The sequence below is a fragment of the Lutjanus erythropterus genome, chromosome 6, assembly GCF_056507025.1.
Source record: "Lutjanus erythropterus isolate fLutEry1 chromosome 6, fLutEry1.hap2, whole genome shotgun sequence".
Taxonomy (NCBI): domain Eukaryota; kingdom Metazoa; phylum Chordata; class Actinopteri; order Lutjaniformes; family Lutjanidae; genus Lutjanus; species Lutjanus erythropterus.
Window position 1 is genome coordinate 14,865,238 of NC_139322.1, and position 22,891 is coordinate 14,888,128.

General features: G+C 39.0%; 1 protein-coding gene across 1 annotated transcript in view; it reads left to right on the top strand.

Moving 5' to 3' along the window:
- fgd (faciogenital dysplasia) overlaps positions 1 to 22,891 on the top strand; it is an 84,258-nt gene that overhangs the window by 47,126 nt on the left and 14,241 nt on the right. Inside the window, exons 2-8 of the mRNA XM_084720753.1 lie at positions 5,650 to 5,820; positions 9,136 to 9,337; positions 11,530 to 12,139; positions 17,185 to 17,274; positions 20,520 to 20,656; positions 22,362 to 22,518; positions 22,743 to 22,881. Of these exons, the coding sequence (XP_084576879.1) occupies positions 5,650 to 5,820; positions 9,136 to 9,337; positions 11,530 to 12,139; positions 17,185 to 17,274; positions 20,520 to 20,656; positions 22,362 to 22,518; positions 22,743 to 22,881 (1,506 nt within the window). The remainder of the gene's footprint in view (positions 1 to 5,649; positions 5,821 to 9,135; positions 9,338 to 11,529; positions 12,140 to 17,184; positions 17,275 to 20,519; positions 20,657 to 22,361; positions 22,519 to 22,742; positions 22,882 to 22,891) is intronic.

The following is a 22,891-nucleotide window of genomic DNA, read 5'->3' on the forward strand; positions in this document are numbered from 1 at the left end:
TACCACACTTCATGGCATTCTGTCAGGTAGTTGTTTAGACGCTTTGCTTTTGCACTTTGATTTTTAACCTGCTGGTGGTGCTAGAGGGATCTCCACAGTCATCAGGATTTAGATATTTCAGTCTGGACCAAAGGGGTTGACCTACCGACAGACTGGCATTGACTTTACTGTGGCTAAAAATACCTCAATGTGAAGTGAAGAAAAAAAAGAACTGTTTTGGTGTTTGTACTGAAACTCAGGTGCCTTATCAGCACTCATATCAAAAAATCTGAAATGAAACCAGCCCTCATTCTGGGAAGTGGGATAATGCTGAGGCACTGAAAATCAAAAGAGAAAGTCAGCTTCAAAGATGGAGTGATGAGCTGACTAGAATAGCGTCTAATCCACAGTTATTAATAGTTTAAATGTTTCCAGAAATATCTGGAGCCCCAATAATAGGTAGGACAATTCATATTAATGTGTCCCATCCCTGTTCTCTTTGTATGGTAGCCTGTGTCAGACACTGTCAAGAGTAATGTGCATGTTCCATTTTCTTTTTTCTGTATATTATTTGCACATTTGTAATGTATACACAAATAGTGAAAAAGCAACACGTTTAATAATGAAAAAAAAATGTCTTAAATCTATAAAAGGAGGGGAGAAACTCTCACTCCAAAAAGGTGAAAACCCTGAAACACATACTGTTATGTAGTGACATAAGAGAGACATTCCTCAGGTGTTTCTCCTGTGACAGCAGCATCACAGCGTGAGTAGAGATTTGGTGTGGACATGTCATGTACTTTTCACTCAGACAGAAAGAGAGAGGGCGAGAGTGTCCCTGTCAAATACCTGAAAGTATCCGAATATTTGTGTGAGTACGGTACACAGCAGCTATTCACTATGCTCAGAAATATGTGGTAATGTAATGCAGTTTGTCAGGTTATGACCCACATAAATTCAGTGTGATCTCTGCACGCTGTTTGTTCAATTACATCACAGCCGTGATCAAACAGGCAAGATAAACACGTAATTTGTTACCCGGTTTGTCTACAACTAAAGTGATGTATGGTGACTAACACTGGCTGGGAAGGGAGAAGTTGTCATGGCAAACCACGGCCGACAGGGTGCAGTGGTGATAACGTCCTCACTCGTGTAATTCCTGTCTAATTGTCCCATTCATGTGTCCCTCAGTAACTGGAAGTGAGACGAGGAATTAATGAGCTCAGATCAGAGGTCTCCTGTGTGTTTTCACAAAAGCTCCTTAAGAGTTACACAATTACAATTTTAATCTGATCTCGTAGATCCCTCGGAGTCCAAATCAATTAGGTGACTGACTCGTAGCTTCAAACATCGTTCTGGTTACTGTCACTTTTGGAAGAAAGGAAAAAAAAGTGTAGTGTAATAACTTGTGTGTGTGTGTGTGTGTGTGTTATGGGCAAATATATATGCCGTGGCCCAACGTCACGTCCTCGGCCCCAGGAGGAGGTACTTGGATCAGGTTTGGCAGGTGAAAGGACAGGTGCAGCTCCTCTAACACGCCTGGGAAATGATCAGTGAATGAGTGTGTGCTTGGGCACAATGCGGGACTGAGCTTTGAAGGACTTTTTAGGGTGTGTGTGCTTGTGTTTGTTTACAACAAAGACTCGTCTGAATTGCACACGTGGACTTTGGCATACTGGGAGGGCAGGATATGTTTTAATTCTGACTGTGGGAGATATTTCCGTTCAACTTGTTCTTTGGACTTTGGATATGTGACTCTGAAGAGTTGGAGGCAAGGTAATGTTCTTTAACCAGCTCCTTCCTTAATGATATTCTTCTTTCTTATTCTGAGTTTTTGTATGCTTTAATACCTAGATACTTTTGATAAACGGAAGTGGCAGGCATTCTTAACTCAAATAGAAGTACAAAAAAAAGTACAGGTTCTGAAATGTACTCTGCTGGCTGTTTCTGTGCAAAGTTGACTGAATCTCACTTTTTCCTCATGGTTGAGTCTCCCGCTCTGGTCTGTTACGCTTTGTTACATCTACCATGCATGATATGCACTGATAGATATTCTCTCTATTTATTTATTATCTCATCCATTCAGGTTGAAAATAGTCTTGATGTTGGAAAGCTGGCGTGCGATGATGTAAACTTAAAAAAGGGAGTAAAAGTAAAAAGTAAAGTGAAAGTAAAAAGTTGTCAGAAAAGTATTACCAACTTAAAGATATACTTCAATTGGTAACACAAAACTGAATTAAGATTTTCAAGTGAAGTTAACAAGGTATATTAACACAACTGCTTTATGTCAGATGTACTTAATGATCTGACTGATTTCAAATTAACAGTTTGCATTAATTTTAAGGCAGGTCAACTTCAAAGCTTCCAATTTTACAAACCAGTTATATGCTTTACCCAGAAGTAAAATACTGCTCCTTAACAACCTAATACAGTGTTTTTTTTTATGATAATCTTAGCATGTTGTTTCAGTTGGTCAAATATAATTAGTTTAATTCCTATTGTTAGCATGACTTAGTGTTAGCCGGCTGGTTTCATTCTGTAAGTTCACAAAAACTGAACAACACAATTTAACCAATTGAGGTGGACCATTTTATGTCTAACATAATGCATTATTTGATTACTCAAAATCGATTACTCGATGAGTTATTTGGCCTATAAGATAACAGAAAATGGTGAAAAAATGCTTCTCAGGCCTCAAGAAGACATTTGTCCACAACCCAAAGACATTCAGTTTTCTGTCATAAAAAAATAGAAAATATTAACTTTAAGAAGTTGGAATCAGAGAATTTTGATTTTTTCTTCTTTTTTTCTCAGTTATCAAAGTAGCTGACAATTAATTTAATCATCAGTTCAAAACTTATCAGTCATTGCAGCTCTAGTTCTGAGTCACCTAGAGAAAATGAAAGTTCATCTGCGGAGGGAAAAAATCTGGAACAAGCATAAACATCACAGTGTCAGACACACAATGCTAAAAAAAAAAAAAGTGTGACTCTTACTGAAATCAGAATAACAAGTTAACGGGTGTAATTTTAAGTGCTTATAATCCACAAAAATAGATTGTTATCACTAAATGAATGAATGGAACTCATTCAGAACATCAACTTCAACTACTACTGAAATACACTTTTTGCAGTCTACAGATACCTGACAACTCTACTTGACTACTGTGACATAGTATTTGTACTTTTTACTTTTTACCTCAATTGATTGGAAACATTTTAGAGCTGACTGTGATATGAACAGAGGTTTAATTTGCTTTGTGTATTTCTTGTGTCCCGGTGAAGGACGACGTCTCATGTTGGTTGGTGAGGCTTTAATTAAGAAAAACAGTGAGTGTCAGCTCTGCTCTCTGCTGTGTCGTCAAGTTCTTGTTTGGTGTTGGCAGCTTCATATGAGGGCCTCGTTTTGCTCTCAGGTAACCATGGCTACACCGAGTTTCCATAGGTACCACCAGCCCCTATGTGTCCATCCTCTGCCGCTGTTTGTTTTTCCCAGGAGCGACCCCAGCCAGGCTTGGGTCAGTGAGTTCCTCACCAGGCAGTCGTTTGGAGAGAGGACGTGCCTGTTCACTTGATCATAGGTCAAGTTTTCCTCTGACTCACCCTGAGAGTCATCTCAGATTTAGATACCGGCAAGAGGCTCGCAGTACTTCTGTTGCCAGGAATTCAAGGATGGTCAGAGAGAATATGAAAACCTACCTATTGTAGTTTGTGATCATCAGCGGGGAAAACACAATTTCACATTTTTTCGCTTGCGAGTCTCATCTTTTCCCCCCGCCTGCTCTTATTCCGCTGCGGTGCAGAGATGGTGGGAAAGCCTGCAGTGTGCCACATGGGGCAGACAGCGTAACAGGACTCATTACTGGCTGATTTCGCTCCTTCCACTGCCTGCAGCACGGCTAAAAAACACCAAATTAGATGTGCCAGCGCTCCGGTGGGGGCTCGGCGCAATTTCGGGCTGAAATCCAGTTGAAAAAGAGTTGGGGTGACTAGATCGAATCCATGAGCCTGAAGGAATAGAGATGTGTGGCTGCAGTGGTATGCAGAGTTATTAACATAATCTACTGAGGGACATCACTTTGTTCTTATGGGGAGACACATCAGATAACAACTAAAACTGCCAAAAACTCAGACAGCCACAGTGAGCGCAGATACACACACTCACAAAGCATTGTTATTGTTAGAAAATCTGGCTTTCGTTTCACTTGACTGGACTTCAAAGATCTTGTGTCTGCAGCCGACTGCAAGGCTGCTGCCACGCTCATATTATAACCTCTATCCTTCATTTTGTCTCTGGATTTATGCTGTTGTGTCAGCTGGATTGTTTGTACTATAGCGCTTGCTTTTCCCCCTAAAAAAAACTTTAATCTTTTAGTGTTCATAAACGTGTTGACAGCCAGATAAAAAATAAATAAAACCTGGCTCGAAATAGAATGAAAGACATTTGTGGTTTAAGTGTTACTTGTTTTGTTACTTACTGTTCTGTTCATCGCAAATGGACTTCTTGGAGCAGAAAAAACAACAACCTGTGGGTTCTTGAAAAACAAATAATGAATTGATTCTACTAACAAGAATTGCCTGTGGAGCTCAGGCCTGATAAATCTTATTCCTCTTTGCCAGACTGTATACCTCCATTGTTGTCTAAAAGCTATTCAAACACATCAATGAACCACATTGTTGCACTCAGTGAAATGTTCCTTTATGACCATCAACATGGTAGTTTATTTTGATGCTGCTATAAATACCAGATCTGCAGCTGATAAAAGTCCCCTCAGTTTGAGAAATGTTTACTACAAAGTAAATCATTGTAGGCATGCTTATGTAATGAATATATAGCCATTTTCATATTGAAAATACATGCTACCTGTTTTTCAAGCTATAATCAATATTTCTGCTTTAAAAGAAATGTAGAAGTTAACGTGAAACAAGAGGTTTGACGGCTTTGTTTAGGTTTGTGTAAATGTGATGATGATCAGCGTCAGTTTTTGAGGGCAAAGTTACATGTTTTCATTCATTACCAGATATCTTGACCTTTCAACGAGTTTAGGCGGAGCTTTTCCCTTGCAGCTGCACTTGTCGCCATCTTCAGTGCGATGTTGCTCTTCCGAGCTTTTTTCTAAGCTTGTTCTTGTGATGTTCTGAGTATAAATCGGTAAAAAATAATTCTTCCAAATACAATAAAAGTCAGACTGATCAAGCTGAAACTCCAAAGGACACAGTCAGAGTCACAAAAACTTTATTGCCCAACGTAAATTTGTTCTCTATGTGCCTCTCACACAATTCTACATCATTGAGCCGCATTCTCTCACTCACACACAGTCTATTTACAGATGGTGTCCAGAGAAGATTAGATTTAGTCAATCAGACTCAGGCCCATCACAGAGAAACCAATATGCAGCCTGTGCAGCTCTGTGTCTGTTTGTGTGCTGCCTCAGGCCTGGTGTGACACCAGGATCGATGCTGCAGAGCTTCTCATCTCCTCTCTGGTCCCTCTGCTCTCTGTTCGAGGGCGACATCCTGAAACACACACTGAGTTCAAGGTCATCCACCTTCATTACTGTCACTGCGCACCACTGCATCGCCGTGGCGGGATTACGCGGGGTTATGGATATGTTTTTACATGAATCTCATTATATTGATCAATACTTCATATTTTCTTTCTTGTCTGCAGACCTCCCTGCCTCCTCTCTGCAGTACCAGTGTGGATCAGTGGACTACCTGTGTTCTCCACGGCTGGTAAAGAAAGGCCCGACTCCCAGACCATGTCACGACAGGCCCGCCATCAAACCCCGGCCCCAGCCCTCCACCTCACCCAGACCGCCTACCGCACAGAAACCTCAAGGTAAACTCCTCTGACACAGCGAGGCCCGTTCTAGTTCAGTTTTTGACACTGACACTGTCATTTAAATCGGAAGGAGCAGCCAGATCAGACCCCTGTCACCCAGCTGTCACTCATTCTGCTCTGACAAACACTCCTCTATAACATGGTGTGTGTCAGCTGTCCGGCCTCACTCTGTCACTCACTCAGCTCAGTAGGTCACCTCTGCAGCAGCTGCTGGTGTAAAACGGGTCAGCAGCTCCCCAGTGTTTATGTTTGGGCATCACTGGAAGGATGCTAAATATGAACAACATGTGTTATGTTCTGGGAATTACTGAGAAACATTGTAGGACATTACACCGCAGACTTGCCCCTGATATTTAAGTGGCTCACAAACATTCAGAGTTTGTTGGAGGATTACAGGAAGAAAGAATGATCATCCTCATTTTTTTGTTATTCATGATTATTTGATCACGATTAGCAAAATTCCCAGAAGGAGGAGAGTTATTCAAATAACCAGTTTTGTTTAACTAACAGACAGAGACCCAAAGATGTTCGATTTACAATGACTGTGTTTACATGCACAAGATATTTGCTGCTCCCTTCTGTTCCAGCTGTTTTCATGGCTAATGAAAACAAATACTCCACTAATATTCCCGTTTACATACTGCTTCAGCCATTTTGGCCACTGGTGCCAGACTTGTTCAACTTGCTGTTTACATGACCTGTATCACATTCAAAATACTGTCATATTCTGAATAATAGTGAAAGATTAGTCTGCATTTAATTGTAGTGAATGAGGAACAGAGAAAAAAATCCTCATATTGGACGAGCTGGAGCCAAAGAATATTTGACATTTTAGCTTGAAAAGTGACAAAAACAATTCATCAACACATCTGCAGTCATTATATTTCTCTTCTCGTTGATTCAGGCGTTTATCATTAGATATGCTGTTTAAAGTTAGTATAAGGAGTTTTTAAATGGTTATAAAACAGTCTCAGTGTATTACTGATGAGTCTATACGACCTACATAAGCAAATGAGATCATGAGAGAGAATATCGGCTATTTCTGTATAGTTATCCTGAATGTCTGCCACCGAACTGGAGTCTCCGTGACATCAGATAAGAAGAGTCTGTGTTCACATTTTTCCAGGCAAAGTGAGTCGTACATTAGCCAGTTTAAAAAAAACAAAAAAACAAGATGATTTTTATTTAGATAACTTGACTTTTGGTGCTATAGTTTTTGATTATTATGGTGGAAACACTGCTGCTTTTGTTCACAGGAGCCTTTAAAATCAACATAATATGAAATGTCTAAATTAAATCACCAGATCCAGTGCTGCATCCAGACAGGTCCTAAACAGGGTTCATATAATTTTAGCTGCTCTCTCACGATGAGTAACCAGTAGAGTAAAAGTGCTAAATCTAAAAACATGTCCTACAGCAAAGTAAATATATGTATCACAATGGTTTACCAGTAATAATAACAAGGAAACTAATGATCATGTCTTTTTCCACTGAGCAGAGCGAGCTACTGTATTTTTACCTACAATTCTAATAACAGTAGGGCACCTGACAGGATGAACTTCCTCCTCCAAAACCTTTTTATTCCACTGGTAGGTCATCCTGAGAGAGTATTAACTGGAGTAGGGATGTTTTTTGGGCGGGCAGGAACTAAAACTGCGCCAAAGTTCCACTGGTCAAAAAGCAGGTACTGTAACACAAGTTCTAACAAAAGGTTCCTGGAAAAGCTCCTGTGGTCAGAAAATGTTGAAGCATTTAAATGCCCTTTTATGTGACAAAAAAGAACTCGCAATGCCATGAACGTCTGAACTTCTGAACTGAACGGTGGTCTTGAATGAGCACTTACATCATTTTATTTTAATAGATAATATATATAGAAACAGGTGGTATCAAAAGAGTATTGAAGCATTGATACTTTTGACAACCTTAATAGAAAAGACCTGGAAATTCTGTACTTTTAACATATTAATAGGCTAAAAGATTAATAGATCAATCAATATCTGTGTTATTCATTTTTTCTGTTTTGAAGTGGGAATCAAACAGGGTCTTAAATGTGCAGAGGCTCAGTGGTCCTGAACCAGTTTGTGACTTTCCTCAATGCAGTATTTCTCAATGTAGCCACAGATAGAGAGTTTTATTATTATTATCAACCACAAATCTATTTATTGATAAAGTTTAGTGATAGCTGTGGTGTTTTTTTCTGTATAGTAAAAATGTGGAATAAAAGCAAAAAGCAAAGGTCATAACTAAAAGCCTGAACCTAACCCTGATTTAAACCTAACTCAACTCAACTTTATTTATATAGAAACATTCATACAAGCATGCAGCCCAAATTGCTTTACAGACCAAGATTAAAACAGCACAGACAAAAATAGACAGCAATCAAAAGAATTTTAACAAGACTTGATTTAAAGTTACAACATTGAAATGTTAAGAATAAATAGATATCAATAAAATAAATAAACACAAGGGATAGAAAGTATGAAAACCAATGATTAACATTTAAAAACAAAGCCAACAAATAACAAGGCACCAGAGAAGTCCCCAGAGTCCACAGGGGTAGATGATTCAGGGATGTGACTAAAGCCCTAAACATTTGTTGCCATCTGGTTTGAAAGTTTTTTTCCAAATGACAGATGAAAATTTTGAAACTAAAACATCTTCACTTTCATTCTCAGAAAAAATTGGACCAGTCCTGTCATTTGCACAAAGTTTATCGCCACATCTTTGCAAAGAGAAGTCGACTCAACCTGTGTTTTTTTATCAGTGACGCACACAGACGCAGAGGAAGTGCTCTCAAATTAACAACTACAACATATCATCACATTTTCTCCTTTCAGACATCTAGGTTTCCGAAAATATAGATGCAAAATACTCAGACCTGACTGTGAAGGTGTAAGCTCGTAGTGTGCAGGCAGGCATGAGTGTAGTGTGCCTTTTAGTGTCTGTTTCTTCATTTGTCTGTCTGTGCTTTTTTTTTTTTTTTTTTTTTAATCTAGCTGGAACCGCAGTGACTTACGCACACACACACTCATCTCAGCATCCTGTTCTGAAATAAGGAAGTCAGCAACTCAGTGTTGGTCTCACTCTGCACCACTACTGTACTACATGTTTCTATCTTGTATTTTCTTTCCATTTGGAGTCTTTTCTTGAGGGTTTTCTTTTTTTTTTATGAGGAAACAAACAACAAACAGCCATGGAGGTTTTCTCACTGGGATTTATACGCGTTACCTGATTGTTTTTGTTAATGTCTGCAGACTCATGCTTTTCTCTTGCTCTGCTGTTTTTGCCTCGTCTGGATTTCTGCACCTGTAGTGCCCCCTAAACCTGCGCACCTGCTCGCCCTTGGGCAAGACAAGAAACCGAAGAGGATCCCACCTGCGCCCTCCAGGCCCCTGCCAGCCCCCCCCCCTCCACCTAAACCAAAGCCCAGTCTCACCCCTCCTGGCTCGGGTGCACAGCCACAGAGAGAGGCCCAGAAGGTGGGGCTGCTCATCGAGAGGTTCGAGAATTCAAGGTGAGGCCTTCACGAGAAAAGTCCATCAGAAATCTTGCCTTTCTTACTCATCAGATTAAAGCTTTGGTCTGTAATGCGTGGATGCAAGTTTCATTAGTTTTAACTTGCACCTGTTTGTCATGTGGTCTGGTTGAATTTTAGCACTTGAAGATAAACTGTAAAAACCTATCATCTCATGTTTTCTAGTAAAAAGGGGTCTTGATGCTTCATTCTTCTGTGATTGATGCATTTTTTAATTTAAACACTATCACACTCTAAGGTGTGCTTTACCATCATTAACGTCACTGAAGTAGTAATAATGACAGTAGAGCTCACTCTCATGTGTAATACTGCAATTATACAACAAAATAGAAGATATAATCAAAATTGATTCATATGGTGGGGCATTTCACTCTCAAAATAAGAATTCCTTTTTGCTAGTGTTTTCTCTGTTTCCCTGGAAACTCACGAGGTCTGACTAATAACTGGAAAGCAATCAGTTACTCCCTTAGCACTCCTCTGTAATGAAACCTAATTTACTTCTCCAGTAAGCAGTCTGACCCTTAGTAACGACCTGGCAACAACAGAGACGATTTCTAGTCCCTGTTGAGTCAGCAGCCAATTTGAGCCAGCGTTAATGCTTTCTAGAGATCATCATGAATAAATACCTCCCATACAAACACAAGACTGCTTTGCTGGCTCAGTAACTGTATCTGTATCTATAAGATATCTGTTGTTTTTTATCTTTTTTCCAGTGGACAGATTCAGCTACTATGTTTGCAAGCTTCACATGTATTCTTAAGCTAGTTGCCAGGGGTGGAAGTAACTATTTACAACTACTCAAATTACTGAAATCAAGTCAGTTTTTAGGGTAGCTTTACTTTTCTGAGTATTTTTTAAGTCTCTAATTTTACTTGTACTTTGGCATTTGCATTAGACTATTAAACATACTTACTGTCTTTTAATCATAATCATAATTGAGCACTGAGTGCAATTTGAATTAATATCCAAACCTTTCATCTTTATTTTTGTAGCCAGTAAAGTTACCTGATCGCAAACGGGTCAATGAAGACCAGGACACAGGGATGAACCCCCTGACTGAACATTTGGAGAAACAGAAACCTCTTTTGATTAAATGCCTGCTATTTATAATGCATCAAACATCAATGATATAAATACTTTGCACTTTTACTTAAGTATTTTTAACATCAGTAGTTTTACTGGCAGATGAGTAATATTTCAGTAATGTAACAGTACATGTACTTGAGTATAAATTTTCAGTACTCTTTCCACCACTGCTAGTTGTGTGGAGGATGCCACAGTGACACATTTACATCAAGACAGTTTCCATGTGATCCAAACATGTCCAATAACTTCAGAACGTTGTAAAGTCAAAAAGTATTGAAAAGGGATAGATGTAATCATTTCCAAAATTCACAATGTTTTTATCTAACAGAATACTCCATTTCCATCCATATTTGTTGGCGTTTAGCTTTTCAAAATCAACACGTTCACTGTGGTCACAAAACTGCTCTCCAGCTTGTCGCACGAGGGAAGCCACATCTGTGTTAAAGCTGTGGCGTAGCAGCAATCTAACAGCACCATAATTTGCATTCATTAAAAAGTTGAATTAATTATTCTGTAAATTTTACTTAAACAGCTGCAAGAAATAGACTAACAGGACATCATATTCCACATAGTGCCACCCCATTATCCTCAAGTATGATTGGCTATCTGTCCAGTGGGAGGCGAGACTTCAGTTTCAGCCAACTAGTTTTTTAATTGTGCATTGTTTTGTATGTAGCTTATTTTTTTGGATCTAGCCTACTTTTATTTTTTTGCAAGTTTGTCAATCATATTACACCATAAGGTTGAATAATGAGATGTTACCTGTAGTTCCCTTAGCAACAAAAAACATGCACAAAAAAAAAGTAGAAGCTTCATATTAGATTTGTATTATGCCTCTCTCTTGTGTTGTCGTTGGACTGTTTAATGCTGTAATATTTGTAATTAAAGTCGATAGGAAAAATGGTAAATTAATGCTATTCTGACGTGCACATACTTCATGCCACCCCTGCATAAGTCAGTGCCCCACTTTAGTCACCCCAGCACACTCTAAATGTCTAATTGACCAATCAGATTGCTTGGGAGGAGCTACCTGTGGTATAATAAATCATGTCTGAAAGTTTTTTTTTTTTTTTTTAATTGTCCAGGGTGCCCATCCTGGGGGTGCTCCCACGGTCCCAGCTGCACCTGTGTCTGAGAATGGACACTGCATCTGACATCACCTCCTCCTGCGGCCAGGACTCCACGGTTGTGAAGGTTGCAGGAGACTCCTCCTCCCCTGTGGACAAACTTGCACTTGTCACCTCAGAACGGACCGACGAGGTGTCAGAACTTTCCTGTCTGGCCTCTGTGCACATCGACGGCTCAGATGACGCCCCGCTGGACGACTGTGCCGAGGTTGAAATCGCACACAGTGTTGGTTGCCTTGAGGAGGACGGCTCCTCCCACGAGCTCCTGGACAATCAGGATTCCTCGGAGCAGAACGGGAAGATACCCAACCGGGACAGTGGCATCGACAGCCCGTCCTGCGCCGCGGAAGGGGAGGTGTTCCCCAACGAGGATGCCATCGACGAGGAGGATCATTATGATAGCGTCACAGAAACGGAGAGTGTGTCCTGCTGTGTTACCCTGGGCAACAAACGTGACTCGACGCAGGATGAGGACAGTGACTTGGACGAGGGCAGCAGTGGAGAGATACACTCTCTGACAGACACACAGACTGGGTATCTGACAGACGCACACTCAGAGGCGCACAAAGTGAGTACCTGGCATGCTTCGGCCTCATCAAGTCATAACCATAAACCTGAGCGACCGTAATTTAAATCTGAGTTGCTCGTTAATCTCTCCCAGTTCCTTCCAACCTTCGCTTTTTAATTTATATCCCGTCTTACGTCAGACTTTTCAGGAATCATGATGAAACCGAGCAAGTTTAAAAGCTTCGTCTCAGACAGTCAGACGTTCAGCCTTTCATGTAGTGGAAAAAGTAGCTTGTGTCTATTATTATCTCAGCTTGAGTGAACCATTTCAAAGAATACTTCTGCATGAAACATTAGATGCTGTTGCAGCCGCAGTTTGCTGGTCATAAGTGAATGACTTGTATCTAAAAGCAGCTCTGCTGTTATATAAAAGCATGAATACCTGCCCAAAAACTGTAACAGGAGCTTTGTGATGGCTGATAGGTAAAAGAGTCCAGAGACAGACATCAGCCCATAGCTGAGCTAAAGTTTCAGTTTTTCTCTTGTCCTTCAGTTTGACTATTGATTATAAACAACACCGATACCTCAAACACCACATCTACTCATCCTGGTGGCTTAAATGCACTGTCAGTGTTTCCTGCGATGGAGATTCATCAGGGTAAATTCTTAAAAGGGAAGTTTGGATGCTTTGAAGTGGGGTTGTATGACATTCTCATCAATAATCGGTGCATGACCTACAGTAGATGTCAGTCAGCAGGAGTACCAGTGTAGAGCGGTGAATCCCCTCCCCTTCTGATATGTCATGTGACCTTAATTCAGAAAAAATATGAGCGGTAGTCTATGGCATGAGACAGATATTTTTTTTGTTACGATTTCTATTGTGTCATGAATTACACATATGATTTAAAATATAATTTTACAAGTTGAGAAAGTTCCAGTTCGTCATAAGTTTGTTTAGTTTAGTTTGAAACCACTCGGTGATTTACATCCCAACATCACTGCCCTCTGTAATGCTATCTTACCTGTTTCATCCAGAAATTTGTGGTCCAGAGGCTAATATTTGGTAAGATCCATTGCATGTGTAATAGAGGGTGACATGGGAGTGAATATTTACTCCTGTCCAATCCAACTTCCACAAAAAATACTCCCATCCCATCCCATTCCCATCAATCCACAGTCTGCACGCGTCATGCACTGGTCAGGTGGCTGCAATCAGCCACTGGAGCAGACAGGAGAGAATAAAAAAGACAACAAAGCAACTAGTATTATGTTCAAAATAAAGTTCATTCATATCAGAACTGCATGTTTATATGTTAAAAAACTGACCTGTTCTTATAATGTCAGCATCTATTGTGTAACTGCAGCCCTGTAAGAAACACAGGCATCATAGCTTCAGCAGCTAATGTTAACTTAGACAGACACTGATGACATCACTTACACGACTTTTGGTTGTGTTTCTAATTACGAACCTTCACAGTCCTGTCCTTCAACTGTTTTATAACAAACCGGGACTTTATTGACTTGTAAAATTCTTGTAAAAGCTTTTCAGTTGACAACCATCATATGTGAGATTCATGGCACAATTCAAATGGGTTAAAAAACTTTACATTTTCTCTCACCATTGACTACTGTTCATGTTTTCCTGTAATAAAGTCCTGTGGTGGTCTATTGGAAGGAGAGGGACTTTGCATCTCTATAGGAAGTTAAGCAACGTACGCATCAAAACTTATTTTAGCCACTTAAAAAAGACTCAGTAATTTTACCTCGCAGAACAAAAGAGTTGTGGTCTACCACTGCCTTGATCTGTTAGTTTGTTATTGTGTGATTTTGGTGTTTTTAAAGGATTAGTTTTGTTCACCGAGGTCAACCAATAACACAAATAAACTAACCGACTGCTCCTCGGTTCTCCTGTGTTCTGCAAGGTAAAATTACTGTTTTTGCCGATGGAGTCAGTTTACTTTGGAGAGAGCGATATGGTAGGTGGTTAAAATATGCTTTTCTGCTGACCCAAAGTGGTGGCGTGTTGACTGCCATCTACTGTAGGTTATATAGTGCAGCCCTACTTCAAAATAATAACGATCTGTTTAAAATACACTGGAAAAGAGATTCTGGAGACAAAAAGATGAAAACACGTCAAATGAGAGAAGATTTTAAAAACAACACTCAGAGACTATGTTAAGCAGAAACTCAGACCAGAGTTTGAATGATCAGGCAGTCGTGTAGTTTTACAGAGCTTTTTTTTTTTTTTTTTAATTACAGTTGTTAGCAGAACAGAGTGTTTCTCAGTACTGTTTTAATGCTGTAAAACACACCCAAAGCTCACACGAATGTCACATGAATACACAAACACGCGGCCTCTGCTGGCCGCCCACACCCACAGGGGGGAAAGGTATCTCAGCTCTCCAGTGCTTCCTGATCCCAACACGGGTGTGCAGAGGAAGGGTGTGTTGTTATGTGACTGTTTCTGTATGAGTGCATGAACATTTGTGACAGTGCAGCTGACATGTTGATGGCTTCATAATGACAACCCTGTCACAGAGGATGTGGGTTTTCAGTGAAGTGCGTTGCAAGAGGAGAAGAACTTTTTTCAGTGTGTACCATGCACTTTGCTGTTGTTAGCATGTTGATAGCCGGTGATGCAGGCTCTTCATAAAGTTCCACGGTATGTGGTAAAAGTTTCACCCTCCCATTTCTGCTGTATGTTTAGGTATTTGTGTGGACAAGAACGCAAGAATGTGTATGTGTGCGCATATCTGCGTGGGAGACAGCTGTTGTGAAACCAACATTGTCGCAATAGCCCAAATGTTTCGTGACCCCGTTGCTTTTTCTGTCTCATTGGGGTGAAATTCAGCAGCAACGTCATGTATAATGTCTAATCGTGCATTTTTTTATGTCGTCTCAGCTTCAACAAGTCGTAATGAGAGAGAGAAAGAGACAGACAGGTCTTTATTTTTTACCACACCGGCTCATAACATTTCATATCAGTTTCAACCACCGAACTAAACCAGACAGACAGAAATAGAGCTTTGTGAAAATCAGTTTAAAGTTTTCAGCTCCAGATGCTGCTGACTCTTGCCTCAGCCATAAGCAGTAAAGGAAGCAGTACAGTCTTTTTCTTTATTATCAACAAATCCCATGAAAAAAAGGCCAAAACCGACAATGAATTGATCCTACTAACACGTACTGTCTGTGTAGACAAAGCCTGACACAGATTATTTCTTTGTACCAGCCATATTGTTGTGTTAAAAACCCAACCGTGATCAATTCACAACACACAATTTGGAAACACATTACAGCTTGGTAATAACATGGTAATTATGGGGTAATAGTATGATCATACCAAACTATTGATATTAACAATGGGTACATTTAGGCTGATATATAGATATTTATTAAGGTAATAAAGGTAATAATAACACACTTAAGCATAGCAAAGAAGAAAAACTATGTAACAATAGTATAGTATATTGAAAAAATATGGTAGCCTGCTATAACGTAAAGTGCTACCCCCAGTTTACTCTTATTTGTTAAATGTTTCTGAAATATTTCAGTGCTCAGCTGTTTTACGTAATTATTTTGCTATTTATTAGGATTTATGTCTTCAGTAGGAACAGGTGGACTTGGGTCTAAAGACGGAACTTACTGATAATGAAAAATGCCGGCCTTATCCTTTAAAAATTTCTAGGTGTAGCCTTGCTTAACACATAGTGGCCTTATGGACAAAGCACAGCATGTTTTAGTATAATTACATACAAATCTATGATACCTGACCTTTACTGGTATTCCCAAGAGAAACACATTTCAGTAAGTCAGCTCATGTTTGCCAATATTGATTCCATCTTTCTGAATCATTATGATCAAACTTGATTTATTGATTTATTCAATTTAAAAAGTGGTAAAAGTAGGAATAAACCTATAAGGGGCCAAAACCAATTATTAGTAATCAAGGAACAAATAAAAGTTATTTGGAAGTGATACATATTTGCACTTAAAATTATTAGAAAAATGTAGAAAATGTTGTATTTTTTACTGCAGCAGACTACAGTTATCACCTGTTATGAACAATTATGTGTTATTATATATTAAGCTACCCAGCAGTATATGCAGTAAAGTAGCCTAATCAATAGTCAGAGAGGGCTGTGGGCAGGATATTGATCAAGACTACAGATGGACAACAGACAGAGAAATGTGGCTGCATCGGAGCCAAAGTAGCTCATTTTCAGTCAATTTATTTTTATCTGTAATTTGATAAAGAATATAGTGATTTCGATAATTGTGAAAATGGTAAATGTCAGAGGCTCATTAATGATCAACCCCTCGTTAAACAGAACAGACAACATCAGTGGCAAAAATACAAAACAAAAATCAAAAATATGAATATATATTGAAGAGTCCTCATGTTTAGAGAATACTGTTCATGCATTTAATTGACAAGTTCGTCATATTTCAGTAGGGTCTTTATGACACAAATACATATTTGTTAAAGATACTGCGGTGGATTCAAGGATCAAGACTACAAATAGACAAAAAAAATAATCATAATTCTAATTAAAAAATATAATAAAATATCCTCAAAATCAAATTGTGTACTCACAAATTATATTAGCAATCAGATTCATATTATCTATGTGGGGATTACCTTTACAGTGGCATTTATGTTAAATTCAGCATTAAAAAAACCTGAGTAGTTCTTGTTTTTCACTGGTGTACTGACAGTTCTTACACATTCAGTAAAATGATTTCAGTATGCTTTCATTTTTAAAAACCCACAAGATATAGTATAGAGGTCAGGGAGGAAAGTGTTTTGGTTGGCTGGGGTGAATAATGTGTTGATGCGGAGCTTCAGAAAAGCTCTCTTAAACTGTTCTGTTCATCCATTGTAATGCGTAGATGATAATATCATGTATTTAAGAAATCATTTGTGGATGTAACTCTATAAGGTGCCGTCTGCCTTGAACTCTGTGGATGCTGAAAATTTGTCTTGGACACCAAAGAGCTGGAAGGCTTCCTGACTAATATGAGTGTCTGTCCACATATTTTCTTGCTTGTTTCTTGTTTGTTTTAATGTCTCATTAGTAATCCTTTGTGTCTGTCTGTTCCTCTCAGTGCTCAGAGGCTCAGAAGCTCCTGAACATCGCCAAAGAGCTCCTCAGTACTGAAGAGGCCTACGTCAAACGACTCAACCTCCTCGACCAGGTAACCTTGTCCCTCCTGTCCCTCTTTGTCTCTTTGTCCATTTTGCGGAGTGTGACAGACAGCGTGTTTGGATGCCTGTGGTCCAAATTTCAATCTCCTAAATGTGCCAGTGGTCTTAGTGATTGAGATCAGGGCTGAGCTGGATTAAATGTGGCTCTGGACAACAACGCTTCCTCTGTTGACTGGATTACTCAGCGCAGAGTAAGCACCATCATGTGAGGAACTGGCTGTGTGTGTGTGTGTGTGTGTGTGTGTGTGTGTCTGTGTATCTTTTTTTATATTTATACATGTGCAGCATAAATACAGCTTTGTCATCATCAAACTGAGCATGCGTACTAACTGTGTGTGTCTCTAAAGCAGCACATGCTGGTGTGTCTAGCCGTGTCATGCCCTCACAGGAATCTTTAGCTACTTGTATGTAAATCCTGTGGATTAAAGATTAAAGATGGGTGTTTCCTGACTGTTAGCTGGGTTTATAATTAGAAACCTCTTTTTTAAAAAAGCAGTCTGGGCTCAATGATGCAACCCAGCTTTAGATCTTTACATGATGGAGTTTTTTTTACAGTCAGATTCACACATATTACTAGAAATCTGTTTCACTGTTCAACTTCACAATCGTTCATTCTGCATCATAGATTAAAAATAGTACCATGAACACAACACAAACATCACTGCAGAGTTTTAAGCAGCACTTCATCTCATCCTTTCGTGTTTACTTTTTGTATTAAAGCTGCAGTAGGCAATATTATTAGCTCCGTGTTTTTGGTGCTGTCTGTTTAGTTGTCTTTAAACAAGATGCCAGAAAAAATCCCAATTTTGAAACTTGGCCAAGGAAGATCCCATTCAGTTTTAGAGCAGATGCAAAATTATTTTTAACTTTTGTTAACATTGCATGATGGGTCATTAAGCCTTGGTGGAAGTTTGGCTGAAATAACTGACTTGTATATACAAAAACTATTTAGCTAACACGTGACTGCACAGACAAAGTCATCTGAGTTTTTTTCTGATTTACAAGATTATTTTCATGATTAATCGATTATTTGTTCCATAACAGTCAATAATTTACCTTAAAGTTGACATGCTCATATTCCTTGTTTGATCTAATCAAACAAAAAGGTATTCAGTTTACTGTCATAAAAAAAGAGCAGTACATATTCAAATTGAAACAGCTGGAACAAGTGGATTTGTGTCATTTTTGCTTGAAAATTGTACAGGAAACAGTCTTTCACAGATACAGTGAAATTCTAGCTAGAATACTCTGAGAAAAACACGAGACATAAATAACATTAATATTACTTTTCTGTCAATTTACTAGTCAAGTTATCATTTCAGCTTTACATCCAATGTATTCTTCATCATGCTTTAGATGCTGATTTCAGTCCTCTTTACTAATGACAAATCACTTCCTGCTTTACTCTGCTCTCTTGGCTCTTTTTAATTCGATTATCTATCGTTTGTGTAAATGTTTTTTTTTTTTCTGTTCACTCATGTTTGTGATGAGAATTGACTCCCGGTGGTTCAGTCTTCTTCCTCTTTGTGAACCTCATGTGGTAGAGGAGATGCGCCGTTGCCCTATCACACAACAGCAATGGTTTATTTTCTACTGAAGGCAGAGAACACTCACAGTTAACTTCCTGTTTTTGTTTCACCACTTTCACACGACACTGGCTTCCATGGAAACAGTAGAGCCAGCCTGTTCCCGCGACTGACAGGTGAACGGTGCTGGAAGTGATGGGTGAAACGTTTATCATTATCAGCAGTTATTATGATGGATCATTATGTTTGATTGCGAAGCTGAACCTGAACGTTTTATGGTTAGATTTTATACCCCGCTGACTTTAACTTGTAATGGTGCTGAAACAATTCTGTTATTATTATATCATTTAAATTGATTCCCCAGGGATTTAGGATTGTACCTCTATAAAGTTGTGTGACTCACAAGGCAAATCATTGAAGTCAAACACTGAATATTACATTTCCCATAATACAACTCGCAGCATCTGTCATTAGAGCCTTCCTGTCATGTTGCTCAAACTTCACACCTTCAGTTAGTAGCATGTGCTTTTGTGTCAGAGTTGAGATGTAGGGCGTATGTAGATGGATAAACCTGTCACTGGCAGCCTATTTCTGGCCTTTTCTTTCAAAAAGTGGCAAGTTACCCCAGCCTGATCGCTAACAGCGCCAACATAAACAAGCTAGCAGCTGTTACTTTTTCTTTTGCAGGGACCATTTCAACGCTGTTCTCACCGCCAGTGTGTTGTTGACATTTTCAGGGTAATTTTATAAAGATCCTCCAGAGCCAAAAAGGCCTTAATACAACTGTTTTTACATGCTGAAAGTGCCAGCGAGCTAACCAGTACGCTGATTTTGACTTGTACATTAGAAGCATTGAGCCTTTATGTCATTTATCAGGCAAAAAAACCCAAATATTTGCTGGTTTCAGCTTCTCACATTTTTAATAATAATTTTAATTAATAGAGAAAAAGAGACAGAACATTGAGGCAGTTAACAGGAAGATTATCCGCCTCCTCCCACCCATCCCTTTACATGTAAGGGGGAAAAAGACAGAAAAAAACTATTGGTCTATATTGGCTTCTGTGGTCATCTGCTTATACAACTACATTGTGTTTTTAGCAGTATATAAAGACAATGTTTAATTGAAGAAAAAGTTATTGAAGAGTAACTTGAGTCCCCTCAGTACTTGATATAATGAAGGAAGAGTTGCCATATATGTTTAAACCTGCTTGTTTTCCTGAAGACCTCAGATATTAAATACCAGAGAATCGAATTGAATTGTTCCAGACCTTAAGAATAATTTTCTTTGTAATGGTCATTCCATACTGAATCAAAAAGTACAATGTTTTCTAATTACTTTTGAGTTTATAACTCTCGTGAGTCGCTTAGACCGGCCAGTTCTGGATTGGGAGGAGGACCGTGTCTGTGAAATTATTTTTAACATCTTAGCTGCAAATGTAAACAGTTGTTTTACCGTCAAAACTCAAATCGAACCCCAATGGTGACATATTCTAAGTTTAGGCACACAAGCAGTTAAGTTTTAGTTTACTCATTTAGCTGCTGGTCACACTTAAGAAGCCAGAGTTTGTGTGGATAAACAACAACATGGACATTTCTCTGTCTACCGTTTACGTTCCTGCTCCGTGACGAGGAGCCAGATTTTGTGGGCGTTTGGAAACTGTTGCGTGAGTTTCTTGTGTACATAATGTTGTGTTTTTTAATCTCTGCAGGTATTTTGCACTAAGCTCACAGAGGCTGGAATCCCTCAGGACGTCATTACAGGGATCTTCTCCAACATCTCCTCTATCTACTGCTTCCACGACAAGTTCCTGCTCCCTGAGCTCAAGATACGCATCACCGGAGAGTGGTGAGGGAAAAACGCTTAACGCAGAGCTCGCCAAAAGCATCAGTGTGACGTCACTGTAGGGGTGGTTTGGCTCTGTAGTGGTCAGTCAGGCTCGTTGGTGTTGGCCGTGGAACTCAGACAGCTGGGCGGCTGTGGAGGCTTGTATTATCAGGTTTTAGGAGGTGTCGGGTTGCCAGGTTGTGTGTGTTTTTTTTTTGTGTGTGTGTGTGTGTCAGAGTTGCAGAATGAAAGCAGTTTCTGTCTTTTTTCACACTCAGCAGGAAATTTACCTCCAGTGTGTGTTATTGTGCCAACATCAGCCACCTTTGGTAGATAATGACTCCTCCAGAGAGCTTTGTTTAGGCAAATCACCTGTCACATAACAGTTCCCCTCACATTATTTTCTGGAAGTCATTAAAATGTGTTGGCTTAGATAGAAGAACTGCTACACACACACACACACACACACACACACAAGAGAGAGAGAGGCATCCACACAGCGAGCCAGAAGAGTGCTCCACAGGAATAAAGTTTATAAGAAGGATTAATTTTTGCTTTCCCCTGATAATGTTCTTGAGATTAATCTTGCTTTTATGAGCCTCCATCTGTTTTTTTTAACTCTCCAAACTTGTCATTGCTTTCCTTTTTTTCCCTTCTGCTTTCATTATAAAGGAGACATTACGTTTGAAAATCAAGAAAACTGAAATATTGTGTTGACATTGCAGAACACATTTACATCTCCTCACTGAAGTAATCAGATTTGTATTAGAAATGTACATAAATTAACATTCATTCATTTAGTGACAGGGAATGAAATACAAAAATAGACGGTGTGATGATGAATTATACAGAATAAGAATGTATATTGAAGGGAACCCATTGATATTGGTTTGCTATGCCTTAGCCAAAACTTTTGAATAAAATTTAATGTATTATTACGACTTTAAACTGCAGATGATGGATGCCATTCCTGTGTTATATTTATGGTAATATAATATATTATTGGTGTCTGGGTTTTTCCTTCAAGAGGTCTCGACATAAAAAAAACACCACTTTAAATAAGATATTTGTAGAAAGAATAGAATAGATACAAAAAGAAACAATCAGTATTTGTATTGGAGATATAATTGAATCAGCTAAATTAAACCTTTTCTCACAACTGTGAGAAGATTTATTCTCCCAGAAGGCTTTGGGGATTTTCCTCCTGCAACTCAAAGCATTTGCATCTATAAAAACTGACAACATAAACAAGAAACCTAACACATATGGCCAAGTTGATTCAGCTCTCAATTAAGGTGTGTAACAATACAAACGCTGACAAACCGTGTATGTTTTAAACATAAATTATGTTTACTATTGCAAAACAAACAGTGCAGCAGTCAGTAGGTCTGTAATAAGTATAATAAAATATTTTTTATCATAACATCATGATATTCAAAATGTTGTTACATCCCTATTTTTTTTTTATCAACATTTGTTTTTTGATCAGCTTCAGAACAAAATACAGTATCATGTTTTTTCCACAATCAGCAGTTTTATATGATAGCCATAAAATCTCATGAAGTTAAAGATACTGCCGCCCTGCAACAAATAGACTTATTGTGCTTGATGAAAACTATAACGTTGTGAGGTTCTGGAAGAAAGTAGCACCGCCTGTACAATGTTTGGTCCTCAGAAGGTTTTATGAATTCACCTTTAATCCGTTTGCTTGTTGTGTTTGCTGCAGGGACTCCAAACCTCGTATTGGAGACATCCTCCAGAAACTGGCTCCGTTCATGAAGATGTACGGAGAATATGTGAAGAACTTTGACCGAGCCATGGACCTGGTCAACACCTGGACACAGCGGTCTTCTCAGTTCAAGAGTGTCGTCCAGAATATACAAGTTCGTGTCCTGTGTTTGTATTTGATACTTCTTCTGCTGTTTGTCCATTAATTATCATTATATTTTAAAAACTGCATTTCCATTTTTTTATTTTCAGGCAGTTATAGAACTAGAGTCTTTTTTTTTAATTTTCTATTGATAAATCATGAACTCCATATTACGAAAACTGTGTCTTCTTTAGTGTTAATCAGGTCAAACCTTTGTTTTTGTGTTTGAACCTTCAGAAACAGGATGTGTGTGGGAACCTGACGTTGCAGCACCACATGCTGGAGCCGGTCCAAAGGATTCCTCGCTACGAGCTGTTGCTCAAAGACTACCTGAAGAAGCTGCCTGAGGACGCTCTGGACCGAAAAGACGCAGAGAGTGAGACATT